Source organism: Dipodomys merriami, unplaced genomic scaffold (genome assembly GCF_024711535.1).
Source record: "Dipodomys merriami isolate MVZ:Mamm:240054 unplaced genomic scaffold, mDipMer1.0.p SCAF_1211, whole genome shotgun sequence".
Lineage (NCBI taxonomy): Eukaryota > Metazoa > Chordata > Mammalia > Rodentia > Heteromyidae > Dipodomys > Dipodomys merriami.
In genome coordinates, this window is record NW_027202507.1 from 15630 (window position 1) to 28952 (window position 13323).

The window sequence follows — 13323 nt, forward strand, 5'->3', positions numbered from 1 at the left end:
GTCAGATAAGTTGATGTAAGGCTAAATGAACCCCAAGATAATGATTCAATGTTTTTTTTTCTTTCATGTGATTGTTTCTACCATATTTATAAATGATTTCCTTGTTGCTTTGTATGTCACTCCCTCATAGTATAACCCCTGTTTTCACTGTACTTGATGTTGGTATAGTTTGTGGAGGGGAAGGGAAAAAACAAATTGTTTTTAAGGATACAGGTAGACCCATTGCAAGAATGAGATGTACAAGACGTTATGTCGAAAAAAGAACTTTACAACATTGGTGGAGGGGGCGGTGAGAGGGTGGAGGGGGGCGGGTGGGGGAGATGGGAAGGGATGGGAAGGGGAACTAAAGGAGGAGGCAACAATGCTTGATTAGAAATGTACTCATTACCTTCTCATGTAACCCCTCTATACGGTATTTTCACAATAAAATATATGTATATGTACATATATATATATATATATATATATATATATATATATATATATATATATATATTTAAAAACAAACATAAAAATCTGAACAGACGGTGCATCCAGTGCTGTTTCTTTTAAGCATGCTGCTGCCTTCTAAAACTACAGAATTTTAAGGAATCGTGGAGGAGCAGGGATCCCACTGAAAAGGAACTCTAACAAAATTAAAGCTCCTTTCTAACATTGGCATTTTAGGACAATTCACCCTCCTATGGGCAGATGACAGACTTACAGGAGTAAGAATGTGCATGTTCTGTGCAAATATTCTATCTGTCCTTAGCCACCATCTTGTCCTCCTCCACAATGTGCTGGCTCATGTTGCTCTACATATTTAGAAGTTCTTTGAAAGTCAGAATCCAGTAAGCCAGTGACTTTTGTAGTTCCTGCTTTTAAACACAAGAAAGAGGGTATAAAGGAAGTCTTCACTCTATTTGATGTTGGTATAACTTATGGAGGGGAAGGGAAAAAACAAATCGTTTAACTAGGGATACAGGTGGCCCCATTGCAACAATGAGATGTACAAGTCTTTATGTCGAAAAAACAAACTATACACTTTGGTGTGTGGGGGAAGAATCGGTGGGAGGGGGTGAGGACGAGAGTATGGGAAGGGATGGGAAAAGGAAACAAAGGAGGCAACAATGCTTAATAAGAAACGTACTCGTTATCTTACCCATGTAATTGTAAATCCTCTGTACGGTATTCTCACAATAAAAAAATAAAATATAAAAAAAGAAAGCCTTCAACTCTAGCTGCTGCTGTTCCCATACCTATAAGATAATCCTTTGGTTAGATTCAAGGGGAGGAGGACCAGTCAAGGAAAGGGACCATAGGAATGAAGACCTACCTTGGTGGCCAGCCTCAAACCAAGTTGCTCTGAAAAGAACATTCCTTCCTGCTTTCCTTTTCATTGCCTCAGTATTTCTCTAATGTTTATACAACTCACTATGTTTTAAAATATAGGTCAACACCTCAATTAAGAGAACAGTGAAGTTAATATTTAGTTGAAATATATTTAATAACGCCATATGTATTTAAAAGGTGTAAATAGGTGGCATCTTCTTTTAAAAATCTGAGGAATGCAGTGCTAAAGTCGTCATCACATGCAATTTCTCTTCAACTGGCATTATTTTTTGGCTAACTTTTGAAATTAAAAAGTGTAAAAAAAATTTAAAAATATAATTAGTGCAGATTTATCAGCAAAAAATTCATCTGGCTGTGGATACATAATTTGTTGGTTTCTCTATTTTTCTTTGTGGTGGCTATCAAACAGAATTTTAGGAAAACATAGGCAAACTATCAGTCGCCATACCCTTGATGATTTGGGTTCTATTTAATTTTTTGTGCTGATCCTGGGACTTGCACTCATTGCCTGTGCACTGTCCCTAAGCTTTTACTGCTCGAGGCAACTACTCTAAAACTTGGGCCATAGTTCTACATCCATATTTTTGGTTGTTAATTGGAGATAAGACTCACAGACATTCTGTCATTGGGTCCAACTTCAAACCAAGGTTCCTATATCTCAGCATCCATAATAGCAAGGATTATAACCATGAGCCACTGTTAGCCACATTGTGTCTTTTTCAGAAGCAGCTGTAAATAATAATAATAGAAAACTATCACTATAACTAAAGGCTCAAACCTGTAATCCCCTAGCTATTTCAGAGGCTGAGATCTATAGGATCATAGTTTAAAGCTAGACTGGTCAGATAATTCAGAGTTTTTTAATTTTTTTTAACCTGCTGGCCCCAGAGCTTAAATTCAGGCTTTGGCACTTTATATGTGTTGCTTTTCATTAAGGCTAGTGTTCTACCTCTTGAGCCACAGTGATACTTGCAGCTTTTCCTGAGTAGTATATTAGAGGGAAGAGGTAAGGAGACCACCCAGTCTGGCTCCAAACTACCACCTAAAATCCTAAGCCTCCAAAGTAGCAAATCAGATATTATTATTTTCAACTAAGCATCAAAAATAAACAGACTGGAAGTATGGTTCAAGTGTTACAGTTTCAGCCTTGAATGGAAAAAGTTAAGGAAATTTAAGCCCCAGTACTGGCACATATGCACACAAAAGCATGTAGATACATGTATACACAGGGTCCTATATTCAATTCCCCGGGATGAAAAAAAGATTAAAATATTAAATTAAATTAGAAGGACAAAAATAAGTAATTTAAACAGTATTTTTTTAAAAACAAAACAATATGATAGCCAGGTGCTGGTGGCTCATGCATTTAACCCTAGCTTCTCAGGAGGCTGAAATCTGAGGATTGTGGATCAAAGCCAGTCCAGACAGGAAAAGTCCATGCGACTCTTATCTTTAATAATCCACTCAAAAACCTTGAAGTAGTGCTTTAGCTAAAGTTGTATCGTGCTAGTCTTGAGCTGGAGACCATAGGTACTGAGCCCAAGCCTAGAGTTGAAGCCCATGACCAAGAAAAAACAAACAAACAAATAGAAAATAAAAAAAACTGCCATAGCTGAATTGTGACTTAGGTTTTAGAATACTTTCTTCCCATGAACGAGGTATGAGTTCAATCCCCAGTGTTGTTCATACCAAAACAACCCAATAAAAGCACACCAATAACTATCTAACAAAAAATATATCATACTATGTAAAGAAGATTAAAACTTACAAAAATAATTGAAGTAGAGCTAACATGTGACTCCAATCCTATTAAACACCAAAAAAAAAAAAAAAAAAAAGGCAGAACTTGAGCTGAGGCTCAATAGCCTGCTAGCTTCGAAATAAAAACAAAATACCAAAAACAAAACAACCATCAGAGAGAGTCCACAGGCCTGAATTCAAGCCTCTCCCAACCCCCAAAAGAAAAAACCCTCAGGAGTTGAGTTTTTGTTCCTGCAAGCTTTGAGCAAAAAACAAAATCCCAAAATCTCATGGACAGTGAAGTAGTGTGGCATAAATTGTAGAGCCTGCTAGTTTTGATCTAAGAAAACAAGCCAGGTTTCTCTGGCTCATTCCTGCAATACTTGCTACTCATGAAGCTTCCCACAATGGGAAGCCAGCCCAGGCTGAAATGTCCCCTGGTGACTGTTTTTTTTCCAATTAAGTGGAAGTGGCACTGTGGCTGAAAGTGGCAGTGTGCCTGCTTTGTCCCTGACAGACAATACCTAGGCACTGAGTTCAATCCCCACAACTGAAAATAAATAAATAAATACTGAGTGTGAATAGCTAGGCCCTAATAATAAAGGACATGAACTTTAAAAAGGGGGGAAGGGGGGCTGGGAAGGTGGCTCAGTGGTAGAGTGCTTGCCTTGCATGCCTGAGGCCCTGGGTTCGATTCCTCAGCACCACATTAATCAAAAAGAAAAAAGCCGGAAGTGGCGCTGTGGCTCAAGTGGTAGAGCGCTAGCCTTGATCTGAAGAGCTGAGGGACAGCGCCCAGGCCCAGAGTTCAGGCCCCACGACCGGACCCAAAAAATAAAAAAAATAAAAAAAAAAATAATAATAAAAAAGAAGACAAATCAAATAAATGAAAAGGTGCAAAAATAAGCAGATTAAAGATTTCTAAATCATGGCTCAAAACTGCAATCTTACTTGCTCAGATTTCTGAAAACTAAGGATTGTGTTTCAAAGCCATCCTGGGCAGAAAGTACAGGAGACTTATTTTACTGTGTTCAGTACTGGGACTTGAACTTGCTATGATTTCCTTATGGCTAGAGGTCTACTTATTCCTACCTCGTGGTGGTTAATTAGAGATAATTTTCTCATTGATTTTCTTGCCCAGATTGGCTTTGAACCATGAGTCTCAGATTTCTGTCTCCCCTGTAATGTTCTTGGCTTGCTGTTGATATTCTAATCTCCTAGTAACCACAGGAAAAGTAGAAGCTGAGCTGTGGCTCAACTAGTGAAACCTGCCACCATTAAGGTAAAAATAAATAGAACCTCAAGGAGAGGTTCTCAGGCCTTAATTTCCAGAACTAACAACCAGCACTCAATTAAAAAAACAAAAACAAAAACAAAAACAAAAAAAAAAAAAACCTCAGACACCATTACCTGAGTTTGAGCCCTAGAAGAAGAGCTACAAAAAAGAGAAACAGCCTGTAGTTTACCTGTGATCAAATGTGTAAAGCATGGTAGTTTCAACAGGAAAGAAAAAAACTAAGCATGAAAGCTAGACCCTAAGAACAATTGTCAAAAAAAGAAATAATAAATAACCTGAAAAGGTGAAAGAAAAGGTAATTAAAGATTTGTAAATGAGCCGGGTGCTGGTGGCTCACGCCTGTAATCCTAGCTACTCAGGAGGCTGAGATCTGAGGATCGCGGTTCAAAGCCAGCCCGGGCAGGAGAGACCGTGAGACTCCTATCTCCAACAAACCACCAGAAAACCGGAATTGGCGCTGTAGCTCAAGTGGTAGAGCGCTCGCCTTGAGCTGAAGAGCTGAGGGACAGCGCTCAGGCCCAGAGTTCAAGCCCCACGACCGACAAAAAAAAAAAAAAGATTTGTAAATGTTGACTCACACTTATAATCCTGAGTGCTAAAGTCACTGAAGTCTGAAGATCATGGTTCAAAGCCATCATGGGCAGGGAATTCCATGAAACTTGCTTCAGTTTGTTCAGTCTAGGGACTTAAACTTGAAGTGTTTTGCTCATGGCTAAAGCTCTACTATCTTCTGCCTATTTGTGATTGATTGGAGGTAATTCTCATAGACTTTCCTGCCCAGGCTGACATTGAATAGTGATCCTCAGATTTCAAGCCTCACTGTACTGTCCTTGACTTCCCATGGGACTCTTGTCTCATATTAAACACTTAAAAAAAGGCAGAAGTGGAGCTGTGGTTCAAGTAGTAGAGCCTTCTACCTTTCAGTTAAATAAGTAAATCAATAAAACCTCAGAAAGAGAGGGGCAGAATGAGAGTGAAAGACAGGAAATCCTACACTAAGCAAAAGTAGAGAAATGTAAATATCACTCGTTGTGGAAGAAATAAATTCTATTGTCAAAGCTTATAGAATTCACAAACTTTATATTCCATGATAATGATAATTTGACTTGTGAAGGTTAAAATATGTTTGTGATTTCAACTAAATATCACTATTCCACAATTCTGTGAAATAAGAGAAATTAAGGTAATCACCTAATCTCAATAATAATAAAAACCACAAAAAGAGTCACCAGGCCTTAAATTCAAGCCCTAAGTCACTAACCTGCCCCAACTCCGACCAAAAAAAAAAAAAAAAAAAAAAGACACTCTGACCAGGACCTGAGTTATTACACTAGGAGCAGAAGCCAAATGAAACAAAAAGTAGACTGTAGTAGTCCTATGCCCAAGTAATAAAGTGAGCTACTTTTAAGAGGAAAGAGAAAAACCTGTGTATGAAGGCTAGACCCTAAGCCCCTGACTCTTCCTATAATGGAAAGTGGATCAATCATGGAATCCAACAGTTTGTGCTTGCTCTTGGGATCACAGCTGAAAATGCCCCTTCAGTTCTAAGCCCTCCAATCAAAAATGGACGGCAGGCTTGTTCTGGGCTTCTGGCACACAAGGACCTTGTGCAGAGGATGTTCCTCCTCTTCTTTCCTGGATCCCAGGGTTCAGACTCTCTTGTGAGTCAGAGTGGGGAGTGGATGGCAGGGTGACCAGATGATCCAAATAGAGTGGGAGCTGTGCTAATGGACTTGCAGCTGGCAGCTGGATGCCAGAGTAGGTAGGAACTGGTAGGGCCCTCTGATTACCCAGCAATAGGGAGATTGAGTTGGAGCACCTGCTGGCTCCACCTATAATCAAGTCAGCCCCACCTCCTCTGCCCCTGTAACAATCAGAGGTATAAATGGGGTTCTGAGTTCACTGTGTCAGATTCCTGCTTCCCAGCTCTACCTGTTTGCCTCTGTGGGCACCACTGCTGAAGACATACATCCATCAGCTCTGCAGCGCTGCACCATGAGGGAGATTGTGTACATACAGGCAGGCCAGTGTGGCAACCAGATTGGCGCAAAGGTGAGCATGGCACTGGCCTAGGATCCAGGTCTCAAATTTAGGTGAAGGAGAAGGAGGACGGGTTTGGAGTGTGTAGGTGGTGGTGGTCATGGCTAGGCTGAGGTAGTTGGGGCTCCATAGTGGTCCCTATGCTTCTGCAAATGAAGTCCCCCAGATAGCTTCTCCAATTTCACTAATTTGTGTGGCCCTGGTGGGTGTGGTATTTAAACAAGGCTGGGGTGGTTTCAAATCCCTTGCATGTCTTAGTCTTACCTGAGACTCAAGTCTTTGTATTTAGTTTCCTGGGAATAGACCAATGCACGTTTGGTCTGGTTTGAATGCAAGGAATGCAGTGTCTTTGAGCTGAAAGATACAGACAATTCCCTTTTTGTCAACTGATCAGTGTCAGAAAATTGAGAACAGGTTTTCTACCTTAATGCAAATTTCTCTGAGTTTCATGCCCCATCTCAGCTCCCTTAAGTTGGGTGTTTTCTAAATCATTGGTTGTCGTGTATGCTCTGAGGACACTTGGGGTTCTGGAGACCCTTCTAACTGAGTCTTCAAGTTACTGCTTTGGCAATTTCATGTCCATGTAAGGCCAATTACTCGTCATAGAATACAAACAGAATATGGTACTGCATAAGATGGAATACTCATAGGAGAACCCAGACATCTTCTATTCAGCCAGATAAGAGATTAACAAAACTAAAATACCACCCATGTCTGTGCTTTTTTTAATTTAGAAAATATAATTTTTTACAAATATATTTGTGTCAACAGGACATGGGTTTCTTATAGTTACTTTAAAATGCATTGTTTGGACAATTAACATTCTAGGTCATAATACACTTCTATTTCCATCTCAGTTTTGGGAAATGCTCAGCAATGAGCACAATATTGACTGCACTGGCAACTACTATGGAGACAGCCATTTACAGCTGCAGAGAATCGAGGTGTATTACAACGAGGCAGCTGGTGAGTGTCTCCCATCTGTTTTCCCATACCGTGGCAAAATAGTTCCCAGGGGAATACTAATGAAAAGGAAGGAGTTCCTGCCTTTCTTATTGTAGTATTGTAGTTTTAATTTGGGACCTTGATCTTCTAAGTCAAGTTCTGTACCCAACTGAGCCACTCCACCAGATACTTTGTTTTAATTTTTGAGTATACTTTTGTGAATTACCCAAGGAAAGCCTTATTCCTGAGTTCCCCCTATCTCTACTTGCTGACTAACCACACCTGGATTTTTTTTTCCGGTCATGGAGCTTGAACTCTGGGCCTAGGCACTGTCCCTCAACTCTTCAGCTCAAGGCAAGCGGCTCTACCACTTAAGCCACAGTGCCACTTCCAGTTTTCTGGTGTTTTATTGGAGATAAGAGTTTACCGGCTTTTTGTGCCCTGGCTGGCTTTGAACCGTGAGTCTCTGATCTCAGCCTTCTGGGTAGCTAGGATTAAAGGCGTGAGCCTGTTTCACATAATTAAAAATGAGACTGCCTAAATATGCATTCTAAAACAATTGATAAAATATAATATAATCCAGTGCCATTTGTTTGTGTGCTGATCATCCTAAGCTCAAAGCCTGGGCACTGACTCTGAACTTCTTTTGTTTTGGGTAGTTTCTTGGAGATGAGTCTCCCAGACTTTCCTGCCCCAGCTGACTTCAATCTGCGATGCTAAGGTCTCATCTCAGATTTTTGAGTAGCTACAATTACACCCATAAGCAACCAGAGCCCAGTTACATTGCCTCTTTAAAATATAGATTAAATTTCTAAAACAATATTTTGAAAAAGAAAATTTTAAAAATTTTAAAGAGGGATGTTCAGTCACTAATATATATGAGAATAGTCCAAATCACAAAGCATAAATAAAGTGTCTCACCCTGAAATCTATAACATTTCTGGTCTTAAGCATTTTGAATATGAATACTTAGCCAACAATAAATTATTTTTAAGGTTTTTAAAGTAAGAAAACATTCTTTTGATGTTGAAAAACCAATACTAATTTGTAAACATTGCTTTTAAATGATTCATATTGTCTTTCCTAACATAAACAGCCTAATTGAAGTCTACAGAGTAGATTTTCAGTTTTTGTAACTGTCAATGTAAAGTTCATTTAATTTTATATTGAGTTTCCATTCTACATTATTGTATACAAACAGAATCGTGGATAATTGGCTTTCCTATGTATTAAACCAATGAACAAGTACAAACAAAAGTACAAAGCTATTTAATTTGAGTTTTATAGATCTATATTTTGGGATGTCCTCACCTTGGTTGAGAGTAGTTGGGTTGGATTGTGTCACTCCTATGAACAGAATTTTAGGTTGTGTCTTTATTAGATCCTGTATATCCAGCAGGATGGCCAGTTTTCTTCATGTGAATGTTTAGGAAGGGGGTATTCTAAAACTGGTGTTTACATCATGTTAACTGCTTTCCCTTGGGCCAAATCAGGTTAAATGTGAAATTGCAAGTCATTGCTCAAGGTTGCTCTGAGTATTTGAATACAAGGATGTGTGCTATTTGATAACCATTATTGAAACATTACAAGACAAGAAATATATATTGTATACACGTTTTCTCCAGGAAAGCCTTACACTTGAATTCCCCTACATCTACTTGGTGAATAGCCATACCTGGCTTTTTTTTTTGGCGTTGGGTTGTCGGTCATGTGGCTTGGACTCTGGGCCTAGGCACTGTCCCTCAACTCTTCAGTGCAAGGCAAGCAACTCTACCTCTTGAGCCACAGTGCCATTTCTGGTATTCAGTTTGTTTATTAGAGATAAGAGTCTTAAGGACATTTCCTGCCCCAGCTTGTTTGAAGTGTGATCCTCTGATCTCAGCCTCCAGAGTAGCTAGGATTATAGGCATGAACCTGGTTCATTTCTTGAGAAATGTAATTGGGGAAGGGAAGGGATAGTGGGAGAACAACAAAGGAGGGGGTAACAATTTTTTTGGGGGGTCCGGTCGTGGGGCCTGAACTCTGGGCCTGGGCGCTGTCCCTCAGCTCTTCAGCTCAAGGCTAGCACTCTACCACTTGACCCACAGCGCCACTTCTGGCTTTTTTGTTTTTGCTTATGTGGTGCTGAGGAATCGAACCCAGGGACTCAGGCATGCTAGGCAAGAGCTCTACCACTGAGCCACCTTCCTAGCCCCATCGGGGGTGTAACAATTTTTCACAAGAAATGTTCTCATTTCCTTACTGATGTATCTAAGTCCTCTATACAGCACCTTTACAATAAAATAAAATTAACAAAAAAAGAGAAAGTTTCTTGCTGATAGGCACTGGTGACTCATTCCTGTAATGATGGCTACTTAGGAGGCTAAGATATGAGGATCATGGTTCAAATCTTGCCTCAGCAGAAAAGTCCCTGAGACTCTTATCTTCAATAAGAAAACTGAAAGTGGGGTTGTGGCTCAAGTGATAAAGTGCTAGCCTTGAGCTGGAGAGCTGAGGAACAGTGCCCAGGCCCAGAGATCAAGCCCCATGATGAACCACAATAAAAAGGTGTTGCCACCTTTCTTTTGCACCATTAGACTCAAAGCCTGATGCTCATCTTTGCCTCCTCTGTAGCTGAGATTTCAGCCACCATGCCCAAAGCAAAGGAATGAATATTCATGGAAATAGACAACTGCAAACATCCTTAAAGTTGCTGAAGCCTCTTGCATGAGGATTCATGCTCAAGATATCTTTTCTGTTTCCATGCCTCAAATGCTGTAATTTTTGTAATGAATGCTGAGTCACTTAGAATCATAAGCTCTGCCGCCTAAGTTCCTTGTCAAGTATAGGCCTAAGTCAACTCTTTTTCTCACAGGCAACAAATATGTTCCTCGGGCCATCATGGTGGACCTAGAGCCTGGAACATTAGACTCATTGAGATCGGGACCATTTGGCCAGAGCTTTAGTCCAGACAACTTCATATTTGGTATGTCATCATGGTCCATGGGTCCTAACATCCAGGCACTCCAGTGCTGGGCTGAGACTTTATCCACCTAGATATTGTCCTTACCTAACCCACCTATTCCAGTCCATGGGAGTCATGCCCCTGGCCACTCAGACAGCTCAGATCAGTGCAACTCTGCAAGCCCTCCATGACAAAGAATCCTCTGAAGGGAAAGAGCAGCAAGTAGCGAAAGCCAGCAACAAGGTTTCAGCACTGCTGGTCATTTTAAAGTCCTGGCAATAACAGAACCACTTCAGGACACCAGAAATCAAAGCACAGTTATGTGTGAGCAAGGTACAGACAAGTGCTTGCAGTTTAGCTTCCCTCTGATCACACTGTGCTCCTGTCCCTCTTGTGAAAGTAACTACATTTCCAGTATTGAGGCAGGCTCAGTCCTTCATTTCTAGAAGTACTTGATTTGGGTTCAAATGTATTTTCCTCCACACTCTCTTTACTTTTCTTTAGAACCTGGGTGATCTGTAGAGTCCCAGATACATTGAAAACATTTCCTTTCTTTCACCAAAGTGTATCTAATGTAATAGCAAAGGTTAGCTCAGAAGAGTCCTATTGTCTTCACAATAGGACGAGCACAGTCATTATTCTTGGAGTGTGTGTCTCATGTCTTTGTGTCTGATAGGCCAAAGCGGGGCAGGCAATAACTGGGCAAAAGGCCACTACACGGAGGGAGCCGAGCTGTTGGAATCCGTGCTGGATGTGGTGCGGCGGGAGTCAGAAAGGTGTGACTGTCTCCAGGGCTTCCAGCTGGCCCACTCCCTGGGAGGTGGCACTGGATCAGGAATGGGCACCCTGATTCTCAACAAGATCCGAGAGGAGTATCCAGACCGCATCATGAACACCTTCAGCGTCATGCCCTCCCCCAAGGTGTCAGACACCGTGGTAGAACCTTACAATGCCATCTTGTCTTTCCACCAGTTGGTGGAAAATGCAGATGAAACTTTCTGCATCGACAATGAGGCCCTGTATGACATCTGCTTTCGCACCCTGAAGCTGCCCACACCCACCTATGGAGACCTGAACCACCTGGTGTCAGCCACCATGAGTGGAGTCACCACCTGCCTGCGCTTCCCTGGCCAGCTGAATGCAGATCTGCGCAAGCTAGCCATGAATATGGTGCCCTTCCCCCGCCTGCACTTCTTCATTCCTGGCTTTGCACCCTTGACCAGCCGGGCCAGCCAGCGGTACCATGTTCTCTCAGTGCCCGAGCTCACCCAGCAGATGTTTGACGCCAAGAACATGATGGTCGCCTGTGATCCCCGCCATGGTCGTTACCTGACAGCAGCTGCCATCTTCCGAGGCCGCATGTCCATGAAGGAGGTGGATGAGCAGATGCTCAACATGCAGAACAAGAACAGCAACTACTTTGCAGACTGGATTCCCAACAATGTGAAGACAGCTGTATGTGACATCCCCCCGCGTGGCCTCACGATGTCGGCCACCTTCATCGGCAACAACACGGCCATCCAAGAACCATTCAAGCGCACTTCAGAGCAGTTCAGTGCCATGTTCCGGCGCAAGGCATTCTTTCACTGGTACACGGGAGAAGGCATGGATGAGATGGAGTTCACTGAGGCTGAGAGCAATATCAACGACCTGGTGTCCGAGTACCAGCAGTACCAAGATGCCACTGCTGATGAACAGGGGGAATTTGAAGAAGACTTGGTGGAGGAAGAAGTTTAAGTCTTCCCATTGGTAGCAGTGCAACAGGACTGTCAGAGCCTGCCTACTACTTCTCAAATGAATGGTGCTTTCCTGAACTTCTGTTGTTGTGCAGTGAGGTCCCTGTTGTGTATCATCATGCACAGCCTTTCCGGTCAGGAACTCACTGATGGTGAATGTAAAAATACAGATTTCTTTGAAATAGTATTATTTTAAAGCCCTATTTATATAAATAAAGAAGTATACATTTTGTACTCTTGAGTCCTTATTCTTCTTTAGAATCTCTTTCTTTTTTTCTTTCAATGTATTTGAAATATAAAGTTGACCAGAAGGATTTAATCTTAGCAATATAGGAATGGTGCTCAAGAGGAGTTTCAAATTCATGGTGTTCCTACTATTTTGAAGAGGAGGATGACAAGTGCCAATATTGTTTATTTTCCCTGGCCCAGTTTTAAAGTTAGCAGTCTCTCAATAGCATGCCAGTAGCATAAAAGCAGTTTGAAGAGAAAGTAAACCAGATCCAGATGTTACAATTTTCCTAGTCAAAGGCGAGGTTTGGAGTACTGAAGGGATTGATGTTCAAGACTTGTCTGGGCACTGAGGTAGCAGGGCCTCTTCCTCCTTTATTCTGACACAGGACTTGCTTTACCTGCCACCTAGTATGCATTCCTCTTTGGGAATGGGACCACAAAATGAAGGTATGAATACTGGCCATTAAGGATCTACTTCTCCTTCAGACAACCACAGGTTCTGGTCTCATGCCCCGTCAGAGGGATTTCATTCACATTCCCCAGAAACAGTAGCAGGAACCCCAAACCTTGTGCTTACAGTTCAGTTGGCAGCGAAGCAGCACTCACAAGATGAGTGCAAGATCCTGGTTGCCAGGGTAGTTTCTCAAGTCATATGGCAACTCCAAGGACAGAAGTGAGTCTAGCCGTTTGAGGGAGTGAGAAGCTGACCAGTCCCATAGCGTATCAAGATCTGCTTGATTCAGTACTTCCAAGCCAAGGAGTAGAAGGGAGACATGGCCCAATGACCCATTCTCATACTCATTTTGCAGCATTCGAAGCTGTCTGAGGCCCACAGGAGGTTGTAAGGGAAAAAGATCCAGCTTGTTGGGTATGTTTATATGAGTGAGACAGAAATCTCAATTGTTTAGAATCTACACAATGGCCAGGAAGAGGGTGAACACTTCTGTTTTCACAAGAGGCCAAAATAATTCACTGGTTCTTTTTGCCAGAACCTTTCACTCTTCTTGCAGTGAGGCTCCAGGTAGGTTTTCTGTTTCAGGCATTCCTCCATGGCCACT

At 41.7% G+C, this 13323-nt stretch overlaps 1 protein-coding gene across 1 annotated transcript; it reads left to right on the forward strand.

Moving 5' to 3' along the window:
• Positions 1-6364: 6364 nt before the first annotated feature.
• Positions 6365-12035, forward strand: LOC138823694 (tubulin beta chain-like). The gene is made up of 4 exons (XM_070017200.1): positions 6365-6421; positions 7267-7375; positions 10209-10319; positions 10975-12035. Exons 1-4 carry the CDS (start codon positions 6365-6367, stop codon positions 12033-12035), a joined length of 1338 nt encoding a protein of 445 aa, XP_069873301.1.
• The last annotated feature ends 1288 nt before the right edge of the window (positions 12036-13323 follow it).

What these genes read in the sequence shown, in the direction of transcription:
- LOC138823694 (XM_070017200.1), top strand. Translation starts at nt 6,365, where the DNA reads ATGAGGGAGATTGTGTACATACAGGCAGGCCAGTGTGGCAACCAGATT. An exon ending in GCAACCAGATTGGCGCAAAG is followed by an intron (nt 6,422 to 7,266) that starts GTGAGCATGGCA and finishes TTTCCATCTCAG; the next exon opens with TTTTGGGAAATGCTCAGCAA. An exon ending in GTATTACAACGAGGCAGCTG is followed by an intron (nt 7,376 to 10,208) that starts GTGAGTGTCTCC and finishes TTTTTCTCACAG; the next exon opens with GCAACAAATATGTTCCTCGG.